Source organism: Bos grunniens, chromosome 2, assembly GCF_055505025.1.
Source record: "Bos grunniens cultivar Pamir isolate PY7600 chromosome 2, Bosgru_T2T1.0, whole genome shotgun sequence".
NCBI classification, from domain to species: Eukaryota; Metazoa; Chordata; class Mammalia; order Artiodactyla; family Bovidae; genus Bos; species Bos grunniens.
This window is the reverse complement of record NC_141166.1, coordinates 80,620,922-80,646,336: the sequence shown is the minus strand read 5'-3', so window position 1 is coordinate 80,646,336 and position 25,415 is coordinate 80,620,922. Positions and strand designations below refer to the sequence as shown.

At 35.7% G+C, this 25,415-nt stretch overlaps 1 protein-coding gene across 1 annotated transcript in view; it reads left to right on the top strand.

Moving 5' to 3' along the window:
• LRP1B (LDL receptor related protein 1B) overlaps positions 1–25,415 on the top strand; it is a 2,178,569-nt gene that overhangs the window by 1,575,429 nt on the left and 577,725 nt on the right. The window contains exons 36-37 of the mRNA XM_086368415.1: positions 20,023–20,157; positions 20,734–20,863. Of these exons, the coding sequence (XP_086224541.1) occupies positions 20,023–20,157; positions 20,734–20,863 (265 nt within the window). The remainder of the gene's footprint in view (positions 1–20,022; positions 20,158–20,733; positions 20,864–25,415) is intronic.

The window sequence follows — 25,415 nt, the reverse complement described above, 5'->3', positions numbered from 1 at the left end:
AAAAGACTCTGATGCTGGGAGGGATTGGGGGCAGGAGGAGAAGGGTACAACAGAGAATGAGATGGCTGGATGGCATCACTGACTCGATGGACGTGAGTCTGAGTGAACTCCAGGAGTTGGTGTTGGACAGGGAGGCCTGGCGTGCTGCGATTCATGGGGTCACAAAGAGTTGGACGACTGAGCGACTGATCTGATCTGATCTGATCCTGAGAACTCAACAGTGGTAGCAGCTTTAATGATAGACATATTCCAAACAGGAAAATGAATCTCGGGGACAAGAGGAAAGTTTAGACATCTTTCTCCAAATACAAATCTTTTTAGTGACAAATTTGGAAAAATCAAAGCTTGATTTTATTAAGGGAAGTGCTATCTCCTCAAAATGGTATTTAAATAGTATCATGCCTATGTGTCAGATATTTCAGGAGAAACATGAAACCATGAGATCATGGCTCAGTTACTTGGCATGAATTGTGCTTGAAGATTTTCTGGGGAAAAATAGTTCTTAGAATATTAATTGTATATTTATATCAACTCAGGTGTCAAAGAATGAAATACAAAATTTGCATGGAATTTAAAGCTAAAATATTTCAAAATACACTAAATGGTGGAAAAATTAAGAACCATAGTCATTGTTAAAAGGATTTTTGAACATTTATTTCTTCAACTTTGAAAACTGGGTTTTATTCATGTTGCTGTAGAGTACTTCTGTTTTCAGATACTTTATGTAGAGTTTTCACTTGCACATAATGCATGCCGAAAAGTGAAACTGTGTAGGCGAACATTGGCTCTTTGTTTGGTTTTGTCTTTTTCACTCAGATCACAGATTGGATGTCTAAAACGGTTTCAGTTTACTGGGAAAGTATGCCCCATCCTTAAGAGACAGTTCAGGATACCTAAGAATTGTGTATTTAAGGTCACTTAGACATTGAAAGTCTTTTCACATTTACTGTCACACTTTAGGAATGATTGAGAAATTTAATCTGGAAATTCCTTTTGCATTTGTGTCATTTTCCTTCTGTGTGAAATACTAGAATCCCCTTGTCACTACACTTATAAATAACATGGTTAAGATTAATAAATGATATGACCTTGCAAGCTTTAACTTTTTGAATTTAAGTTTTTCAACTGATAAAATGTATATGAATCTGTGGCAAGAAATAAGTAATGACAAGTGTCCATGCTTTGTTTAACAAACTCCCCCATACTAGAAAGTCATCAATTACTGAAGCAATTGTAAAACATTTTTCATATATCAATTGTGGTTTGTGAATACAGAATAATATCAAAATAACTCCGTATGCATTAAAACAAGTATAAAACTTGAAATCAGGATGGACTGGTTCACTTTTTACACCTCTGTTTCTGGTTGAATTCCTGCCATTTATCCTTAGAGGATTCCCCATGCTTTGTTTCACTGTACTCCTGTAATTGATTATATAGTCTCCAGATGTCCAGGCCAGCTAATTTTTGTTGTTAAAGACAGTTTCCCACTGGTAACATTAGTTCTTTTAGTCAGTTTCAAATGAAATTTATAGTATCAGGATGGACATACAAAACATCATTATATTATTATGATTCAAAATTTTGTATGGATTGACAATATACTGAAATATAGATAAATACTCCTAGGGCTTTTTTTAAATCTTAGCAATAGTAATGTGTTGACAGCTCTTGATATCACATCAGGTGTTCAAATTTTAAATGAGCCATGATAATTATGTTTTTGAACAGAAAGACTAAATGGCCTGGAACAATCAACTTGCCCTCTGTCCTGGAAATTGCTCCCTATGAAAAATAGTCCTGCATTTGCAATTACACATAATCCTTAATTCTGAAAATTGTTGTCATTTGCTGACTTGGATGCTTTACACACTTCCAGAGTTACTTATTCTCTGAAGTTCTTCTCCATCCCAATGTGTTAACATTATGCCAGCTGTCTCAGATCATTTTTAAATTATTTCTGTTTTCATTTAATCAGAGATTTACCAGAGTCTGACATGAGAGACTTTAGAGCTTATCTAATCCAAATTGATTATTTTTCATGTAAAGTAAAAAAGTTTTGTTTCAAAATGGCCATCACGCGGACAGACTTCATAGAAACAGAGACACACCTAAGGAACTCTGCACCAGGTCTCGCTGTTTGAGTTTTCCCAGATACACAAGCAAGCGAGCTTTCACATGATTACATTCTCTAGCATTCTGCTCACCCCAGCTGATGGCAAGCAGAGTAGAGACATCAGAGCAGGAAACACTGCCCCTGCTGAGCCTTGCTCCTATGGCAGGTTCATAAGCAAAACTGTGGTTTTCAGCCCCAAAGTTCTGCAATGATTTATTACACCGCCTTAGAAACTGGCACAGAAGCCCAGACTGTTGAAGTGACTTGTCCAAAAATGCACATCTGTGAGTGACAGAGTTGGTGACGGATAATAGTGTTCTGATTGAGCTTAATAATTCTACTTCATCTTAATAGTTCTTAATAATTCTACTTCATCATTCTTTTTTTATTTAATATGTTTGGATGTGTTATTAGATTTTGCTTAATTTTTCATAAGGCTATTTGAAAGGAAATAGTAGGGTTTTGATTTTTTTTCTTCCTTCTTGCTACCACAGCCTCTTCTTTGTTGTTAATGAACATAGCTTTACCTTGAAAGTAAAGGCCAAAACACTTTCCTTTTATTCTCTTGCATTAAATGGCTTCATTTTGCCTGCTGCTGGCAAAAATCTAACTAAAAAGCTCTAATAAATAATCAGTAATATACAAACCTGTCCTTAAATGCATACGGTGAGAAATTAAGTGCTCAAATTCAGAAAATAAAAAACATGACTCTCCTGTATGTATTTGCAAATTCAGAATAATCACAATAAAATACAGAATTAATTACAAGTTAACCTTGTGAAACATAACTTGATTATTTCCAGGTTATTATCAGTGCTCTGAGCATTGGAATATTTCAACTATGATTCAAGTTAAATGGGTTTTAATGATTATAGTCTAGGTGACTCGCAAAATAAAAGAATAAGGTAAGAAGCCTACATATTCACCTGCTTAGCAAAGCTACAATTTGATTCAATATAAGGTAAAATAATTTATTAATAATTTTTACTACATTTTTATTTAGATTTAATTTTTTTTGTTTCAGTTTTTCTACTTTTAGAAAAGACAGTCATCTTTATTTATTACTCTTTTTGTGAACTCTATAAATAGAAAAGAAAAAAGGGAGTTTATATGTAGGCGAATTGGAGAAGTGGTTTGAATTGAAGAGTATCTTTTACAGAGTTCTTTCATTGATAGAGCAGAAATGCACCAGTATCTCCAGGAGGGCTCTTCAAGTGTTCATTTATCAACTGTATCATGAACCATATATTAACCCAAGGCTGGACAACTTCCCATAGATATCATAAAACCTCAGGAACAATCCTGTGTAATAGGCTTTATTCTCATTTTAAGGATTTGTAACTCAGACTTCAGAAAGGTTAAATGATTTGTTCAAAGTCCCATATCTGATACACTATGGTGCCCAAATATTCAGTTCTCTACTGCCTCTGAAGCTCAGTTTTCTTTCTACCTTACAATATTCCGTCTGCTAAACAGTAAATAGTTTATTTGATTACTTAATCCTTTGAGTGTGAAGAGACAAGTTATAAGCTAATATATAGTCATTGTGAAAAAGATTTTTCACAGACAGATTTTTCATACTGAAGATAACCAAATGGCTTTTGCCTTGGAAAGGAAGTTGGGGAAGGTCGGGCAGTGGAGTATCTGAGTTCAGGAAGAAAATATTTTATTAAATGGAGCAATTCTGATGAAGGACAAAAATGAGAGAGGAAGAAAAGGGAGAGTGAACTCTCAAAGTGGAAAGTATTAAAAAATAATTTTCAGCCATTTTGTAAATTGTTTCAGCATAGTCATAATTTTAATAAAATGAATGAGTGCTCAGTATTAATTTGAAAGTAGAGAGCAATTTTATAGTAGTTTTTTAAAAGTTTAAAAACTACTGGATCAGATTAGATTCTTCTCCTATTGTAAAATACAACAGAAAAACAAAAAATGTGTTGTTTTTTAAAAGAATTTCAGTAATAGAAATTGACCAATTAGGCATTGGCTTGTTGACTTTAAATTCAGTAGAGTTGATCACTTTTGAAGGAGTTGACCTTTAATTCCTTAAAGTAGTTTTACATATTCTTCTTTTGCATTTGAGTCATCTTTTTATAGGGTGCTTTAAAAAGAAAGAATACCATCAAATAAATGTAAAATGTGGGGTACAAATTTTCATATGCATGTTGGCTTCCAAGAATTTTCTCAGTGAAAGTGAATAGTCTGTCCCTTGTCTGATTACTTTTTCCTACTACTGCAATAGTACAGTATTTCAGTTTGAAAAATAATGATATATTTGACCTTATTCTTTTTAAGCAGCAAATAATTTAAAATACGATATTATTATTGAATTGTGCTGTTATCCATTGGCCAGTTTCATTGGCCCAACAATCTTGAGCACCTACACTGTGCCAAACTCTTACAAACTGAAGGTGCAGCAGAAACAAAACTGGCAGCATCTCTGTTCATGTGGAGCTTATATCCTAGTGGGAAAACTAGATCACAAACACTCATTCCCCTCCCCAATATAATTTGATGTCAGACAGTGATGAGCACTAAGGAGGAAAAGCAGCTTTAAAGAGTGGAAGATTCAAAGCAGCTGCTATTTTAGATGATGTGTTAGGAAAAACGTGGAGAGGTAAATTTTAGCCTGAGTGAAAGAAATGAGAATCCTGTGCAGATTCACTGGAAAGCAGAGTACAGTAAGCCTTAAGATAGAAGTGTGTTGAACTAGTGTTGAACTAGTGAGTTGAACTAGTGAGGTCAGTGGGCTGCAGCCCTGTGAGCCAAACTGACAGAGAAGTAAATTCCTTGAGAACTTGCCTCCTTCTACTTCTTGGCCATATGAGTGACCTGGCAGCAATAATCCAATCTTTGATTATCTTTGCAATCCAGATAGGGTCGGGGGCTTATCTGATGGTGTGAACCGAAGCTTAGTTTCTGAAGGGTCTGAATCCTTGGTCATAGTTCTCAGACTGGGGTTGCTGGATGTGTCTTTTTTGGGAGAGTACTAGAAGGCTCCTGAGTGAAAGACCCAGGTTTCACATATACTCCTTCCTGGCTGCATGGTACGAGAACAGTTGTACTTTCTCATGCTGCTCAGGGTCAAAAGTCCATGCTGGTTTGGAGACTTAGCTTTTCATCTGGTCATCCTCTAGACACAAGAAGTGCAGAGTCTCTTGGCAGCTGGTGTAGCTTGTAGTTCAATGAGACCCTTGCAGGGGTCGTTTGACAAAAGTGTAGCCCTTTGCAACCAGGAGCTCCAACCCTACAGAATCCAGAGTCGCAGGAAAGGAAAACACAAAGTCCTCCAGGGGGTCATTGAGAGTATTTGTTTCATCTTTTAATTGTTAATGCACTATCCTCAGAAGCAATCTGATTTTTATCACCATAGTTTAGTTTTGCCACTTTTAGAATTTTATTTAAATAGAATCACACACTATATATTCTTCTGTGTCTTTCTTTCACTTCAGGCCATCATATCCATGCATGTCTTAGTAGTGAGTTCCTTTTCCATTGTGTGAATAAACTATATTCTGTTTATCTGTTCTTCCATTGAGGAATGTCTTGTATGTTTCTAGTTTGTGGCTTGTATGGATAAAGCTTTGGACTTTCTTGTACAAAGCTTTTTATGGATATTTTACTATTGAACTTTATGATCTAATCATCATATTTCATACATTGGGAAAATAGAAATAAAATACAATGTATAGTGTAGGATTTATAGGAAGACATTCTTCATACATGTCTTAAATAAAGACTTTGTCATGGCATGCATTCATTCAATTTGACATCCAAGGAAAGAAGGCAGATCCACTTAGTCACTCACTACATTTTCTGAAGCACTAGAGTTTCCTTTTGTAGACGCCTATCCAATTATCTACTAGTCGGTCACAGTTTTTCTTTTAAGATCTAAGACTTAAGCTCAAGGTAGTATAGCAGAAGGAAAGGATACACACACACACACATGTAACATACATATATAGAGAATTATTATAGCTCTTCTTTGATAATGGGAAATATTTAAAATTTGCTACCTCAGAAAAAGTCTTTGTCCTTGATCTACCCTCTTAAGATGTTCTTCACAACTTTCTAAAACTATTTCATTTGTATTCTCACTGAATCAAAATGTCTTAAAGAGTCTTGTTTTCTTTATCTCCCTAGGACATATTAATTTTTTTAGAATGTCTGAGACTACCTTATTATTGTTTCTTATTAAATTACATCTTTCTTCATTTACTTGATAATGCAAGCTGATATGGGGATCTTTTTAATGTTTTTTTCTGTTTCATCAGAGTTAGTTTTCTAATATAATCTTTAACTTCTCATCAGCATGAGCTTGGTTTAATTGAGGTGAAAAATCATTCCCTTGCCCAAGCTGCTTCAAGACTATTTTTAGTAAACTTGTTCCTCATTCTGCTAAGACCAAGAATAAGACTATTTCTAAAATGCACCCGTGAAAGCCTAGTTCATATAAATACTTTGTTTGCTTAGAGGTTTTGTTTTTTTAACTATTTCTTTATTCCTAAAATGCAAAATTCATGGTTAATAATTCTGGTAAAATGTTGCTGAAATTTCTGCAGATTCTTAGTTTCCTAAATGAATAGACTATTGTGTCATCCAATTAAATTGTGTTAAAGATTAAAGCCTTGTGATATATTTTATTATCATAAAATCTTCTGAATTCAACAGTCAGCTAAAATATTACTACCTCAGGAAATTATCATCTAAGTAAATTATGTCTTCTCTTACCCTCCTTTACTCTAGATGATTCTCTGCTTTTAACTTCTTTTTAAACCATTTACTTTATTCTATTTGCATTGTTATTAATTGAATACAACATGTACAGTAAGTCCCCTACACATGAATGAGGTCAGTTCTGAGAGTATGTTCATAAGTCCAATTTCTTTGTAAGTCCAACAAAGTTAGGCTAGGGACCAGCTAACAAAATTGTCTATTTGGTACTGTACTGTAATAGGTTTGCAATAGTTTCCACACAAATAATACATTAAAAGCAAAAAACAAATACAAAAAATAAAGAAAAAATTTTAATCTTACAGTACCTTAAAAAGTACAGTAGTGCAGTACAATAGCTGGGCATGTTCACACCTTTGAAAATTCATAACTTGAAGGTTCGTATCTAGGAGACTTAATGTATTCAATTACCATTTATGGAAAGCTAGAGATAAGCATTGTGAATCCACGATGAGCAAAAATCAGTTTCAATCTACAGGAAAGGAAAATGCATACGAGTAAGCTATGCATTAATTAAGCCCAGCTATGGAGGTAAGCAACAAGGAAGATGGTGATTTAAAATAGGATAATTGAGAAGTCTTCCTGGAGGAGGAAAGCATGGGTCTTAACATCTGAATAATAGTTTTCTGGGTAATGAGGTACAGAAGAAATGACATGAGGAAAAGCACAGAGAAGTGATATGATGGCTGTGTGCACAGGGAGTAAGGGCAACTACAAACACGGTGGGAACACAGGGTCAACCTGAGGCAGGAGGTGCGCTAGACAAAACCAAAGCAGGACTATGGGCTGAATCTGTTCCAAGAGGGGAGCAAGGTGGATGCTCTGTGACTAATAGTGTAGTCAAATATAGGGTAAAAACATATTACAAATGTTTGTATTTAATTTTTCTTGACCTTTAAAATTTTATATTTATATGCATGTTTCCTATATGTGTACATGTATAATGGGTTTATATATGATATTTACATATGAAATATATAAATATACATATACACACATAGAGAGCAAAAGGGAGAAAGAGAGAATACTCAAATTCTTTTACTCATCAGAAAAGTTTTTAGGCCACTGTTCTTGATCATAGGTGGTCCCATATGACTTACTAAGTAATCTGAACTTCATCCTAAGTTGTGAGAAATCTAGGAACATAAACAATGGTATGTGAGAAGACCTGATTTGCATTTTAGCTAAGATATTTGTGAAAACAGATTTGAGGAAGATAAAACTGTAGGAAGGAAACCATTTAGGAGGCTGTTGCAGTCATTCAGAAGAGAGATAGTAAAGACCTGAATGAGACTGTAGTGGCACATGCAGATTGAAAAACAAAATAGGAATCAAAACCTGAAGGGCTTGGTGATTGATTGGATGTGATGGTAACATAAATAAATACAGATGGAATCAAGGACAACTTTCAGGTCTTTGGGTGATGGGGAATATGTTCTTCCCATCAACTGAGAGACAGAGAGCAAAGAGTGGATGTAGGGCAGCTCTGTACGTTTGTTTGTTTTTAATAATAATATTTATTTATTTATTACTGTGCTGGGTCTTTGTTTCTGTGCAGGTTTTTCTCTAGTTGCAGCAACCCGGGTCATTCTCCAGTTGCAGTACATAGGCTTCTCACTGCAGAGGCTTCTCTTGTTGCAAGCACAGGCTCTAGAATGTGTGGGCTCAGTAGTTGTAGCCCAGGCTCTAGAGTACAGGCTCAATAGTTGTGGCACACAGGCTTTGCTGCTTTTTGGCATGTGGGATTCTCCCGGATCAGGGCTCTAATCCATGTCTCTTGCATTGACAGGAGGATTCTTTACCACTGAGCAAACAGGGAAGCCCGGTTCTGGTTTATGTTCTGACATGTTGAATTTGAACTGTTTCATGGCATGAATTCATGCTAGGTTATTCATTCATCGAGCTTTTGTATCTGTAGAGTCCAAAGCCAGAGCAGGCGATGGCACCCCACTCCAGTACTCTTGCCTGGAAAATTCCATGGATGGAGGAGCCTGGTGGGCTGCAGTCCATGGGGTCGCCAAGAGTCGGACTGGACTGAGCGACTTCACTTTCACTTTCATGCGTTGGAGAAGGAAATGGCAACCCACTCCAGTGTTCTTGCCTGGAGAATCCCAAGGGGGAGCCTGGTGGGCTGCCATCTATGGGATCACGGACACGACTGAAGTGACTTAGCAGCAGCAGCAGCAGTCCAAAGTAATGTACTGGATTCTGAGGAGCTAACTAGAAAGATAACATGGAACCTTACTTTCAATGTACTCTCCATACAAGTTGAGAGACAACTGCGACTTACTGCAAAATAATAGGTGATGTTTGTGGCTACTAAGTACTTACAAGAGGGTGACTGATTCTTTGGGAAGATTGAAGAAATCTTGGTCATTTTGGCATCCCTTTATGATACAGCTATCCTTGAATAAAAAGCATCAATATACAATTAAAAAAAGGTTTATCAGGAATTTGTTTACAAAAATAGAATCATTGTGATTTTTTCTGAAACCTCAGAGCACATTTATATGCTATGTTTTATCATGTTAGCTATGATTAAATAACAGTAAAGTCAACGGAGAAAATAATTATATCCTAAGATTCTTATTCATCCATCACCTCTGAATTATATGGTATGCATAGATATTTAAGACAACCATTGAGGACAGAACTTTTATTGATTCTTTAATAATGTTAATAATAACTCTTTCCAAATTTGAAAAAATAAATTTTTTTGGCCTGTCCTTTAAGTACAATAAACACTGACAACTTCAACTAACCTTTAGAGCAAATTTTCTGTATCACTTTTAATAGTAAACTTAAGTTTGCCTTCTGAAAAGGTCACTATGCATCCAAATCCATATTAATTTTTATTATAAATAATTAATTGCTAGTGACTTTGGAAATGTATAGCAATGCCAAATGTTTATTTTGAAGAAATTTTATACTGTTTTTTTATTGATTTGATTTTTTAATTTTATGATAGTAATTTATATATTTGTCCTTTTATAAAGCATCTGCTGACAATGCGGGAGACCCAGGTTCAATCCCTGAGTCGGGAAGATCTCCTGGAGAAGGAAATGGCAACCCACTCCAGTATTCTTGTCTGGAAAATCTCTTGGATGGAGGAGCCTGGTAGGCTACAATCCATGGGGTCGCAAAGAGTTGGACATGACTGAGTGACTTCACTTTCACTTTCAGAGGAGAATAAGAATATTTTATGTAATTTTACATTTATAAAGATGATGGTATATTAAACTCAAACCACATTAAAACTTCAAAAGTATACACAATTGTCAAATTTATTATTATACTTTTTATTTGGCATATGGGATCTTAGTTCCCTGACCAGGGATCTAACGCATGCGTCCTACAGTGGAAGTGTGGAATCTTAACCCACCAGACTTCAAAGGAAGACCCAACTAGTTAGTATACATTTCATTTTGTTATATGATACAGCCTGTATTTTTAATAGTTGATTACATATATTATGTACTAGGCATTACATACTTTCACAAAGCATTTATTTACTTATCCTCACAGCCACTTTATTAGTCCCAATTTACATATTGGGAAACTGAACAGAAAGATTAAGGAACTTTAAAATGCCTCTAAGTAATACAGCTGAGATCTATAACTCAGGAAATCCAACCACACTGTGCAAGCTGTTAATTATTATGCTACATTGCTTTCTTTAGTAAACTTCTTAAGGATTTTTTTTTTTTTCACCAGAAGTAACGAAGAAAACAAAAAACAAAAAACCTCCAGACATATTTGCTGGGAAATCCTCTGTTTTTAAGGTTTATACTCCATCTTTGTCTGACTTAACCAATTTGAGGTAGAATATAGAAACCAAACATTTGAAGAACAAAATTTCTGCCTTTTCCCTATTCAAAATTAAAAGTGATACAGAACATTAGTGTTTTCTGAAGTAGGATGATGGTTTCCTGAAAAAATGTCTGAGTGGGTGTCCCCCAAAGATATATCTACTCAACATGCTGTCTCAATTTTACAGTTTTGTTTTGGATGTCTAAAACAGAATAAATTAAAACCATTTCTGCTTGGAGCTACTATCGGTCCTCTTCTTATCTGAAGAAGACGGGAGTGTGACAGCACGTTTGAGTTCTTGTGTGCTACCTGAAAGTCAAAATTAAGCACACAGGACTGTGAGAACTAACTTAATGCATATGAAAAACAGCACATTGGCTATTGCTTTGAAGAGATAAAACAGTGAATGCTTAAGAAAATGTGAAAGATTTTTTTTGTTACCCTGAGAGGAAACAGTTCAACACCTGAAAATGGAATTGCTTTTATAATGAGTATGTTTAATGCAGATTTCATTCAGGACACAAAAGCTCAACAGGCATATATTTCTTATTTGATAAAAGAGTAATTTAAAAGAGAATGTACATTATCTAAAGGTTTCATAACATTGTACCTTAAGGGGATTAAACTATCTAGAAACTTTGAAGTCTTGCAGATTTTATTTACTCACAAGATGAAGTTCTTACTGATTTGTTGCTGTAGGGAAATTGCCCATTAGGGTTTGTATCGATTTGCCTGTCTCAAAATAAAAGAAACAAATGTAATTCATTAGCACTTTACTGTTGAATCCCTTTTAATATGGACTATCAACAACTTGGGTCACTTTTAACCTGCAAAATGTCTGAAGAAATGATTCAAAGTTACAAAAGACTAGAAAGTACAACTTAATTCTTATCTGTTCCCAGGTATCAGAACTGGCTGTCATCATCAATTAGGTTCATGATTCTTCCTGAAATAATTTTGTTGTCCCTCCTTTCTATTAACAAAGATGAGCCGACTTATTAAATTGGTTCTTTCTCTGAACTAGGTTTCTAGGAACCATATTGTGTATCTCTCCAAATCCAAATGTTACCCGCTCTTCAAAGATTAGTCAAAGCCTCACTTTTTCCATGAAATCTTTCCTAATGACCTTGACTTTGACCTTGCTTTCCTCCCACTTTCTATAATATAATAGTTTGCTCCAGAGGTTTCATGTGGTGCACCATGATGCAGACTGTGCCAGAAACGGCATGACTGGAAAGTAGCAGCTGCTTTGGTAATACTAAACCTTCCATTTAAACCTTCCATTTTTGTCAGACAACTTACTAGTTAACCAAAAAGATTTCACTTAAAATGTGTCATTTTATTAAAAATTATTTACTTATAAAGAATATATATTATTACTGAATTATATATTACAGTTGAATACACTATGAAATATATACCCAAATAGAAATTTTAAAAGGATCAGATCAGATCAGATCAGTTGCTCAGTTGTGTCCAACTCTTTGCGACCCCATGAATCGCAGCACGCCAGGCCTCCCTGTCCATCACCAACTCCTGGAGTTCACTCAGACTCACGCCCATCAAGTCAGTGATGCCATCCAGTCATCTCATCTGTCGTCGCCTTCTCCTCTTGCCCGCAATCCCTCCCAGCATCAGAGTCTTTTCCAATGAGTCAACTCTTCGCATGAGGTAGCCGAAGTACTGGGGTTTCAGCTTTAGCATCATTCTTTCCAAAGAACACCCAGGGCTGATCTCCTTCAGAATGGATCTCCTTGCAGTCCAAGGGACTCTCAAGAGTCTTCTCCAACACCACAGTTCTTTGAATCAATTCTTTGGCGCTCAGCCTTCTTCACAGTCCAACTCTCACATCCATACATGACCACAGGAAAAACCATAGCCTTGACTAGATGAACCTTTGTTGGCAAAGTAATGTCTCTGCTTTTGAATATGCTATCTAGGTTGGTCATAGCTTTCCTTCCAAGGAGTAAGTGTCTTTTAATTTCATGGCTGCAGTTGGACCAAAAAAGTAAAAAACCACAATGTTAAGGTTTCCGTGCATTGCTTTGGATTTTCTTAGTCATTCCCTACAGTGTGTATACTCAACTCTGATGTGACTTGTCTGTAACATTATGATTTGATGTGTTAAAATGTGTTATATATAATATATATTGTATATAACATCTGATTCTAAAAATTAGTTTATGGAGAGTCCTAAAAATGTAGAAACTGAAATAAGATGAACAATTAAGATAGAAAAAAAATGAGTGCTAAGAGAAAAATTAAGGAAAAAAATAACATGAAATGAGAGATAAAATCATGTTGTAAAATTCTATAGAATTTTGGTAGAAGTGGGCAGCAAATTTAACTTTTATATTTCTAATAACTGGCGCAGGAAGATAAACAATTTCAGGTTTCACAATGTCCATATAATTTTTAAAAATTCAAGCAAAAATACATACTTCTGGTATAGAACATAAACAGCTCAATAAAAACAAATTATTGGGAATGGAGAAAGATCAAAACAAAGTAATCTCCCTATGAACTGACTTATAATCTGACTTGAATCAGTCAGAGAGTGAAGAACAGTAATTTCTAACATATCTGGGGCCAGTGGCCAATCACAATCAACTGAACAAATTTTTTTTTAATTATTTTTTCAAGTTAAAGTCCTCCCTAAACTGGAGGGAAAAATGTCACCCCCAAAGCTATAATATAATGTTCTGGAGACTATATCAAGTTCTTGTCTCCCCCTTCTCTTCTTGAAAATCCCTTTGGCAATGACTCATTAATAACAAGATTGTAAAGGAGGTTAGGGTGGGATGTGGTGGGGTGGGAGTAACATTTTATAATAGAAATCTCTTTCTCAAGATATTGCTGCTACTGCTGCTGCTAAGTCGCTTCAGTTGTCTCCAACTCTGTGCGACCCTATAGACAGCAGCCCACCAGGCTCAGCCGTCCCTGGGATTCTCCAGGCAAGAACACTGGAGTGGGTTGCCATTTCCTTCTCCAATGCATGAAAGTGAAAAGTGAAATTGAAGTCACTCAGTCGTGTCTGACTCTTCGCGACCCCATGGACTGCAGCCTACAAGGCTCCTCCGTCCATGGGAGTTTCCAGGCAAGAGTACTGGAGTTGGGTGCCATTGCCTTCTCTGCTCAAGATATTATACCCTGTTAAATAACTGTTTTTCTTCTTGTCTTTGCCTTTTACAGGTTAACTAATAATTCTCAACCTGCACACTACCCTAGACTAAGCAATTAAAAAATCTCTGAGGTGTGGTTGCATCTTTAGTATTCTTTGAAAATACTAAATTCTTCCCCAGGCAATTCTAATGGGTACCCATTTAAAAACCAAAAAAAAAAAAAAAATAGATTATTTAAAGGCAGACCTATTGCTGAGAAAGGGGGCAGTGATTAGAGATAGTTTCTTTCTGAAAAGTGGCTAATCAGAAAGAGGAGGGAATGATAAATTGAGACAAGAGAAGAAGCTGAGGATAAGACATGTCTGGGGCTCAGTATGAAGCTGCCACTGGGAAAACAAACCCTGTGGTGGGCGTGGCTAGGAGACCTTTTAGAAAAAGACATTTAATTTTCAGCTTGAAGTCTTTATGTTGTGATAATAAATTTTTGTATCTCATGCTTCTGTGCTATTGCACTGTCTGTATTGCAAGTTTGTATATATAGTTCTGTGTATAAATGTAGGTGAGAGAGTAAGATATGAAAGTGAAAATGAAAGTGAAGTCGCTCAGTCATGTCCAACTCTTTGTGACCCCATGGACTGCAGCCTACCAGGCTCCTCTGTCCATGGGATTTTCCAGGCAAGAGTACTGTAGTGGGGTGCCATTGCCTTCTCCAGGGAATCTTCCCAACCCAGGGACTGAACCCAGGTCTCCTGCATTCCAGACAGACTCTTTACCATCTGTACCACTAAGACATGGATTAAGGGAAAAAACTGAGTCCTGAATCTGGACTGAAATGACATGGAAAAGAAACAAAATATTACATTAAGACACATGATGACTGGGAAATGCAGGAGTAATAGCATAAAGGCTCTTCTTACAAAAATAAGAGAAGGTGGTTATTGAAAGAGTAAAAGACCAGAGTTTGAATTAGAGGGAACTGCCGTATCTGTCAAAGTTTTAGAATGAAAATCAGTTTGGAGACCACTGTTTTACTTAAACTAGAGGAATTAATGGATTGTGTAGCCTTGAAGCAGCCCTTGCAAATGTAGAAACAATTGGTTTCTGGGTGTATCTGTTAAGGTCACTGCTGATAAGCAGCAAAAAAAAACAACATTGTTTTTAATTTAAAAGCTAACACATGGAGAATGCTTATATTTGATTTTTAAATGAGAAATGTGTCTGCAACCAGCTCATATGAAAGTGATAGCAAATAAAGACAAGCAAGCGTTGGTGCTTGGAGCGAGGAACATTGTTCATTTTGATTCCAATAGTCAGTTACAGTGTGGGTTCACTATAAGCATTGATACCAAGAATTGTATTGGCTCCATACAGCTGAATCTTGTTTGTATGTAACAACAAAAGCTGAAAATGTAACAACAAAGTCCTGGAAGCTTTCTCTATAAGATAATAAAGAGTGTAGCTGGTGAAAATTGTTGAATAGCCACAGGTAAAAAATTCTCTAGAACCCAAGCCTGAAGTTTATCAGGAAACCAGAACACATTTTTGCTTGTTGTTGTTGTTATTGTTTATTTATTTATTTTTTGGCTGTGCTGGGTCTTTGTTGCTGAATGGCCTTTTCTCTAGCTGCAGTAAGCAGGGGCTACTCTCTAGTGGTGGTGTGTGGGCTTCTCGTGGTGGTGGTGGCTTCTCTGACTGCAGAACACGAGGTTCTGGGGCATGTGGGTTCAGTAGTTGCGTACATGGGCTCAGTAGTTGTGGCTCCCAGGCTCTAGAGCACAGACTCAGTAGTTGTGGCCCACAAGCTGAGTGCTCTGCAGCATGTGGTATCTTCTCAGACCTGTGTCTCCTGTGTTGGCAGGTAGATTCTTTACCACTGAGCTACCAGGGCAGCCCCAGGATACACATTTTATAGAATTTTCCATAAGTTAACTTTGGGGATTGAGCACAGTCGTCCTTACTTTCAATGTATAGGATAGAGTATAATGGGTCCAACAGAATGGAAACAAAAACAATTGGATAGGTAAACTGAGCTCATCAAAGTTGTAAATTTTAGTATCTAATGTCCTTAGGTAAATTTTTTGTAAATAAAATTTTATTGAAATATAGCCATGCCCATATATTTGCATATTTTTATTTATTTTTATCAACATATAGTTGTTTTACAATATTATATTAGTTTCAAGTTTCCCACTCCAGTACTCTTGCTTGGAAAATCCCATGGACGGAAAAGCCTGGTAGGCTGCAGTCCATGGGGTTGCTCAGAGTTGGACACGACTGAGCGACTTCACTTTTACTTTTCACTTTCATGCACTGGAGAAGGAAATGGCAACCCACTCCAGTGTTCTTGCTTGGAGAATCCCAGGGACGGGGGAGCCTGGTAGGCTGCTATCTCAGGGCTTGCACAGAGTCAGATATGACTGAAGAGACTTAGCAGCAGCAGCAGCATGTAAATATTTGTTGAATGAACATAATTAAAAAATCATATTTTAGAATAAGTATTGGAGTGCAGTTATGATAGTCTTTCATCCTTTTCTATCTTTATATGTATTTCCACTTTATATCTTTCAAGTTTGTAATAAGATTTTGTCATATTTCTGCCTGATTCTGTTACTAATTAAAATATTCTTGATGTAGCTTATGTTTATTTAGTTATATTCCTGGGTATTAGACTACATATTCTTATATCTTAGTGAAATTATTCCGCTTAGGGTGTAGAGGGGTACAATATATATGTTAATATAAGGAAAGGAGAATTGGATGTGAATGATGATATAAATCTTCTATCCTCTTGGTCCTCCTTAATACATCACTACATGATTGATTTGCTTACTAATATCCCAGGTATACAGCATAAAAGAATATAAGAATACATCTCAGTTATTCAATGCTCTAATCCAGTGGATTTGACCATTTAGAGATGGTCTCAATGTTACAAATTAATCTATTATTCATATATTGAATATTCATGAGGTATCTACTGCCCATGTAACTGTTTTGGTAAATACTGAGTCAATTGCAGTCCCTACTTATCACATATCTCAGACAATTTCCAAGAAGAAATGCAGAGATGCATTTTCAAGTCAATATAATAATAAAGTATGTGCAAGATAATATGGTATATGTGTGAAAGAATGCTTTGTGGTTATACTGAATAAAACTTTGCAGGGCTGGCAAAGCTATTAGAGAATAATAGGAAAAAGTAAGGGTCAACTACATATTTAGTGTCTTTTTTATTCTAATACCTGTGAAGATTGTTGTCAGTGTCTTCTCTGAACTCATAAAAACACTTGTCTTAGGACTTCCCTGGCAGTCTGGTGGTTAAGACTCAGTGGTTCCAATGCATGGGGCATAGGTTTGATCCCTGGTGAGGGAACTAAGATCCCACATGTGGTGTGGCCACAAAAAAAAATTTTTAAAGCCTCTTATCTTTACTACTAATATGCTGTTCAAGCTATACTATTATCAACTGTTAGTAATTTTTCAATGTGCGTACCTTCTGTTCCTTAATTACTTTATTAAGTTTCTCATGTACAAGCTTTGTCTCCCTTAGTTGTGTCTCCTTTCAACCAGTCTTTGTACTACACATCACAGTAATTCATTTGTTCATCAGATATTTACTCTGACCTTAGTATGTACTAGCCACTCTTCTAGGTGCCAGGGACAAGACAGGGAACAAAATTAAGTCCCAGCCCTCAAATGGATTATATTTCTGTGAGACAAGACAGATGCTAAACAAACAAATCAGTAAGTATGTAATGTGCTTGACAGTAATACATGCTGTGGAGAAAAATAGGTCTGTAAGGGAAATGGAGCATGACAAGGAAATAATTTCTATAGAGTAGTCAGGGCAAGTTTGAGTAAGAAGGGAATATTTGAGCTAAGACAGAACCATGCAAGTAGCTAGGGAAAGAACATCCCAAGCAGAAGAAAAAGTGATGGAAAGAAATTTGGACTGAATAGTATTTGGTTTTAGGGAGAGGAAGTTCTTGTTACTAAAGCAGGGAGAGTGGAAGGATAATAGGTGAGAGAGAGTTGAAGGGTATGGGTGGATCATGAAGGAGGGTCTTGGGAAGGAACTTTACTTTTACCTTGAATGAGATGGAAAATGATTAGAGCACTGAATGAAGAGTAGAGAAATTATCTTACTGAATTTGGATAGGGTGACAGTGGACCCTCAACGGAGAAAAGGCTCATGAGGAAAGGGAGACCTGAGGCCAAAGTGGACGTTGGACTTAAGTTAGAGTCTTTTGCAGTACTTCAGGTAGGAGGTAATAATGACCTGGATTACATTCTAATTATACAGTGTGAGAATGGTGAGATGAGGGATATGATTTTAAAGAATAAAAAGAGCTAAAATATTTGGTAATAGATTGAAGATGAGAGTAGTCGGTGATGAATTAGATGTGAAGTGTGAGAAAAAATTATTAAGGACAGCATAAGGTTTTTAACCCAAGAAACAAAGGATGGAGGTGCCCTTCATCATATCACCATGGCAAGGGAAGCTGCCACATGGAAGACTGTGAGAGAAGCATGTTTCAGGTAGAAACCCAAAATTTGTCTTTCACAGTCAGGATTGCCTTTTCTTATATTCCAGTGGAGATACAAAATAAGTAACTGGCTATATGGGTCTAATGTTTGCAGAAGAGAGTGGGGCTCTTCATATAACACTTAAGTATTTATGCAAAAGTAGGGCTTATTTTGCGTATTTTTTGGAGAAGTAAATGGCAACCCACTCCAGTGTTCTTGCCTGGAGAATCCCAGGGATGGTGGAGCCTGGTGGACTGCCGTCTATGGGGTCGCACAGAGTCGGACACGACTGAAGTGACTTAGCAGCAGCAGCAGTGCTTATTTTTGTTGATCAATTCATTTCTTCAATCATAAAAACATATCAACGGATACTTTGACAAAATGGGAAAGATGAAACAAATCCTTACTTTGCAGATATGTATCTGAAAATGGTATCTCTGCTCTGATTCAAGCATGTATCTGACTAAACCAGTGTTGCAAACAGGGGCTGTTTGGAATTTTTCCCCAGATAGGTAATAGAATTTAGACTGTATTTCATTTGAAACAGAACCCCCAAACTTACTGATAAATGGCTTTTTTATACTAATTGCCTTTTCTTTATTTCCATAGCCTGTCACTATGCCAGATGGAAATTATATTGGTCTTAAAGGATTTGTTCTTCATTAGCCATGTAGGTCACAACACAAAAACTTACTTAGTTGGTAGCAAATTTATTATTTAATGATTTGTCCCCAGTGTCTTTCTGGTGGCTGTATTTAACATCATTGATCTATAATTGCTACCCTTTATGCATATGCATGCACATATATTTCATTTATAGTCTTTAGACACATTTTTCATTCAAATATTCAAAAAGCACTGTTATTTAAAGACTCTATGATAGCACAGAGCCATTCTTCAAGTGTTCTTAAGCCCATTTTTACAATTAGAGTTTGAAAAAGAATGCACAGGCTTTGTAGTTGACATTTGGGAAACTAGTACCTCAGAAGGAATAATTGGATGATAAGGTACTTTTAAAACTTTATACATTTTGAATGACCTTATGTTTAAAATACCCTTGACATAATTGAAATGTCCTGTTTCTTTCCATTCTCTCTTTACTTTGAGACTTTGTTGATTATCTCCAGTAGTATTCTTATCATATGACATTAGAACAGATGTGATGAGAAATGCTGTGGTCCAAAATAATATGGTATGATATCAAAATTTTAAATTCATGGGAGATAAGTATTTATGAGTTTAAATGAACAGAAAAATGAAAAAAATGTAATAGACTATTTGCACATATATTTTAAAAATGCTTTAAAAAACATTTGACTAGATTTTCTCATGTGGTTTTAATATCTTTCATACCATTTTTATTAGTAAATTTTAATGAAGAACATTTATACTCGGGTACACCCAGGATGATAACGCTCAAAATGCTGATGCAGTGTGCTCCTAATACTTATATCCCTGATGCTAGAAAAGATTGAGGGCAGGAGGAAAAGGGGGCAACAGACCCATTTAACAGAAGGGTTAAATGGTTTGATGGCATCACCAACTCAGTGGACATGAATTTGACCAAACTCTGGGAGATAGTGAAGGATAGGGAAGTCTGGCTTGCTTCAGTCTATGTTCAAAGAGTTGGACAAAACTTAGTGACTGAATAACAATAAATACATATATCAATACATTCTATAGTGTATGTATGTTTGTTTGTTTTATCAATAGAAAATGATACCATCTACTGGACAGACATGGGCTTCAACAAAATTAGCCGAGCTAAAAGAGATCAAACTTGGAAAGAAGACATCATTACCAATGGCTTGGGAAGAGTGGAAGGAATAGCTATTGACTGGATTGCTGGTAAAATCCATGGCTTTCTGTTTTTGTTTTAAGCCTGTATTGTTAGGGGTTCAATATTCTTCATAAAAATTCTGTTTCTGAGTCATCACGGGTTTTTGTTTGTTTTTTTGTACTTCTAGCCACAGGGATAAATGGTCTTGTTTCTTTTTTATTCACTCTTTCTAATACTTCTGAGCCTTTGTATACGTGTTTTTATGTAGAAGTAGATTACGTAGTATTAACTTTGCTCAACTCTCCTGAGTCCCATGAGGCTGATAAAAAAGTATTAGAAGTTGTCTTTTGCCTGAAGTCAGTAGAAAGTGAAAATAGAGCTCTTTTTCAGGTGAGAGAAGTTTCCATTTATTTTTAACACACAGAAGTATCATTATATGGGTTAAACAACAGATGTGTGAGATTAAGAAGTATTTACATATGAGTTTATTTATAGCTTTCTGCTTAATGTACCTATTAAAAAAGAATATAGGAGGTAAATGATTTCTTTATGGTTATGTGAATGTTCAGAAAATTAATTTTAGCTATAAGTAATAAATAATTTTTCTCACAATTATATTATAAACATTTCTGTATTTCTTCTAGGTAACATATATTGGACAGATCACGGTTTCAACTTAATTGAAGTTGCACGACTCAATGGCTCTTTTCGTTACGTAATTATTTCCCAAGGCCTGGATCAACCAAGATCTATAGCTTTGCACCCAGAAAAAGGGTAAGTTTAACATTTACATACATTTGGGGATTTTAGGTGACTTTTCTAAAGTTTCATTAAAAGAAAAATCTGTATGTTGATATTAATATTTATTTTTAATCATAATGTTTGAAACAAATTCAGTATCTCACCTAACTGGAAGGAAAAGTTTGTTCTCACTTTGTCATGTGTATTTCAGTACATATTTGATGGGCTTACATTTATTATGTGTATTTATTTATTTATGGCTGAGCTGAGTCTTCATTGCTACCTGCAGACTTTCTTTAGTTGAGGCAAGTGAGGACTCCTCTCTACTTGCCGTGTGGTGGGCTTCTAATTGCAGGGACTCTAGGGTGCCTGGGCTTCAGTAGGTATGGCTCATGGATTTAGTTGCTCCAAGGTATGTGGAATCTTTCTGGATCAGAGGTCCAAAACTTGTCCTCTGCATTGGAAGGTGATTCTTAACCAATGGGCCACCAGGGAAGTCCTTATGCAGTCTTTAATGTGTGTGTAAATCCAAATGAGTACAGCAATGCTTTTCTAGATTATTCATTTAAAGTTCCTCCCTAAAATTGTTTATGTGTTTGGAAGTCAGGTTTTTTTGGTGAATGAAGTAACCATCTGATAGCCAACCTTGTTCTTCAGTATTTCTAAAGCTTCAGTTTCCATTTATGTATTTATAATTGTTATATCAACATATTCATCCCAAACTTTTCTTCTTCTTCTTCTTAAGTTACAGATAAGTATATCTACCGTCTTATTGAAAGTGCCATTTTCCATTTGGACAACCAAACTCTGTAGTCTAATTAAAATTCTACAATCTGAGTTTCTATTAATAATTTCAATTAAATAAACTGAGTTTCTATTACTAGAGGAAAATCTTGAGATGAATTTCAAAGATACAATATGACATTTTTGGTATCTTTCTCACATATCCTATGTTCAGTATACCAGAAATCCTGTTACCTTTGGCTTCAAAATACATTTATGCTTTACCTACTTCTCCCAGTTTTCATTGTTTCCACCCTAGTCTGAGTGTAATCACTCTTGCCAACATTTCAGGATTGTGGATTACCATCTTCTATCCTTGTATTCCTATAGTCTATTCTTTATGTCACAGCCTAATGATCCTTCTCAAATGTAAATGGCAGTAACTTCTTTGCTCAGAATTCACCAGCGAGTCCTCTTTCTCTCTGTTTAAAAGTTTATAACAAACTTATTAGAGTGTTTTTGTTGCCTTTTAATGACTAAATTATGTCTGACTCTCTTATACCAATGGACTGTAGCCTACCAGGCTCTTCTGACCATAGGATTTCCCAGGCAAGAGTATGGAAATGTTTGCCATTTCCTGAGCTACTCAGTTGGCTCAGGGGTAAAGAATTCACCTACAGTGCAGGAGATGGGGGTTTGATCCCTGGGTCGGGAGGATCCCCTGGAGGAGGGCATGGCAACCCACTCCAGCATTCTTACCTAGAGAATCCCATGGACAGAGGAGCCTGGTGGACTACAGACCATAAGGTTGCAAAGAGTAGGACACGACTGAAGCAACTGCACACACGCATGCACACATTTTCTTCTCCAGAGATTCTTCCTGACTCAGGGATTGAACCCAAGTCTCCTGCATTGGCAGGCAGATTCTTCACCACTGAGTTAACAGGGAAGCCCAGAGTGACATTATTTCCTCCATTTTACAGATAAGGAAACTGATACCACAATTAAAATATATTACTCTGTCATTAACATTGTATATGGGAGAGTTATATTTTCTAAATTTCAAAGATTATGCTGCATTATATATGTATGTATGTGTGCTACCTGTTACATATATACATATAAGTATTACAGAAACTATTAACCAAAAATATCAAGCATATAAGAAAATAGGCTTAACAGATTTTACAAAAAGTTATAATAAAAATTTAAAGACTAGAATTATAAGTGAAAGAGAATAAAAAATAATGACAAAATGTTAGAAAAGCTAGATGTTTTAGAAAATATTTGAGTTGGGTCTGACTTGCCCTGTACATTCTCTTGCCTACAATTGCACATTCATGGACACTTGCCAGTACACATTAAGAATGTTGAGGGAAGGTATAATTTTGTTTAGTTCCAAGCATAAAACACATGTGTCAATTTAGTGTGTCCATGTCATACCTGTAAACTTGAATATAAAATTTCCTCTTCCAGTGCGATGGTGGCTCAGATGATAAATAATCTGCCTGCAATTTAGGAGACTCTGGTTCAATCCCTAGGTCAGGAAGATCCCCTGGAGAAGGGAATGGCAACCCACTCCAATATTCTTACCTGGAGAATTCCTTGGACATAGGATCCTGGTGAGCTATAGTCCATAGGGTCACAAAGAATCAGACATGACTGAATGACTAACACTGACTAATGCAGTGACATTTTTAAAGTATCTTTTTCATTTATACTTTATAATAAAGCAGTGAATCAGTATACCCTCAATGGAAAAAATAAACCTGATCAATTGTTGGACTATATGTAATTATTTTTAAGGTAGGAACAAATATAATTTGAATGTTATAAAATATTATAGATACACAGGAAATGGGTTTGTTTGAATAATATGATTTCTTCCCATCATATTTATAAGTCCAGTGCTTCACTTTATTCTAGAGAACTTCTTGTGCCTGGTCTATTACTGATTTATGCAGTTCAATTTAACAGGCCTCTTGCTGCTAACTTATCAATCTTTAGTTTTCTCTTGCATTTCTTTTGAAGCCGAGTTTTGCCCTCAAGTTGTTATTCCAGACCTTCTTTTGTTAAGTATATTTTGTACAGTCATCTTAGCATATAACAATATCTATTTCTCTTTAGAATGATTGAAGACATCAGGCAAAAACTCTGCATGTACTTCACTATTTTGTCAGTTTAAGTGCTACTCCCAGCCAACAAGATCATGTCAGGATGTCTCCATCTCCTCCTCAGCCTTTAATTCAGTACATGTTGACAAAACAGGACGATAGATGATGTGAAAGATACCAGTAGACACTGTAAAGTATGATGATATAAATAAGGTGTAGCTTTTGTTCACAATGAGTTTTCTGTTTAAACTTTTAAACAAGTACAAAATTGTGTTAGAAAATTAAGTAACATAATGTAAAGTAGAACTAATATGGAAGCACCAAAAGACTATATTGATATAACTCAAGCTTAAATCTGATACCTAAATTTCATGTTAAAGTGAAAATTTTTATATGACTATTGTAAAACTACATTAAATTTTCAGAAAACAGATAGCTTATGACTGGTGTAGGTAGTAAAAGTGAGGGTAGTAGCAGCTGTGGTGATGATTAGTAGACACTTTATTGAGGAGACATGAAGAAAGAATGTTTTTGAGATGGAGTGAAATGTATTATATGAATAAGAAATAAAATAAATAAAAAATTAGTAGTGGCAAAGCAAAGGACATTGCCAAGAGCAAAAGTATATAAAGGACATGTAGGGAAAAGTAGTTAATGTAGGTGGAAGATAAGTTGGGGCCATAAAATTGGCAATTGGATTCCCCACATTTTAAAAATGTTATGATGACTCCATCCCCAGTTTACCAAATGAAACACAAACTGGTCCTGGATCCTCTCTCCTAAGCCTTCCCCATGACTGCAGAGAATCCACATAAGCAGAGATCAGAAGTACATTGAAGTTGTTGCATTCTTTAAGAAATTCTTCAGAATGGTTCTTTATCCTTCCAGGAAGGATGTTATGCAGGAAGAGGAAGGATTCTTTCTCTGCCCTTAGATCAATAAAGAGAGACAACCAGAGACCAATATATAAGTGGGAAACTAAAATAAATATAAAAGTTGTAAATGGAAAAGTTGTGTGACTTTTTTACTGCAAGTTCTTAAGCCAGGAGGTGTCAGATCTAAGCTGGAAAGAGGGAATAATATTTTAAAATAGATATGAGATAAAAGTTTGGACTTAGAAAGATCTGGTCTTTTATGCATGAGAATTAATCTTAATAATATCATTCTGTTTTTTTAACTAGGATTGTCTTGGAAATCTTGGATTCTTCCTGAGACAGCAAATTCTGGAGAAGAGATAGTAAAGCATAAATAGAGGCAAGAGTTGGATAAATATAGAGTCATTCCTACTTATTCCAACAGAGTTCAGGTTCTGCAATAAAAAATGGTAGTGGATGAAATTATCCAAGGAAGACTATAGGAAAAAAAGTCTAATGACATGAATAAAGAATGTTTACAAATAGGGGATAAAATGATTATGAGGAGCAAAAACAAAATTAGCAATAAGGCAAAAGAAATGCAGAGAAAGAAGTCATTTCAAGTACTCAGAAAAATCACTGTCATAGAAATCAAGAGAAGAGAGTTTTAGGAAAAACTTCAAATGTATCTGCAAGAAGGAGATTGAGAGACATAAAAGCAGAAAACAGGACATGTAATTGGTGAGAGGGATGACATTTTTAATTGTTATGAATTTCAGGAAACTGATAAAAGCAGAAGCCAAATATAAAGAATTAATAAGTGAAAGATAATTAGAAAATAGAGCCAGAATATTTAGACTACAGTGACAGAAATTTGGACAATGAAGAAAAAGA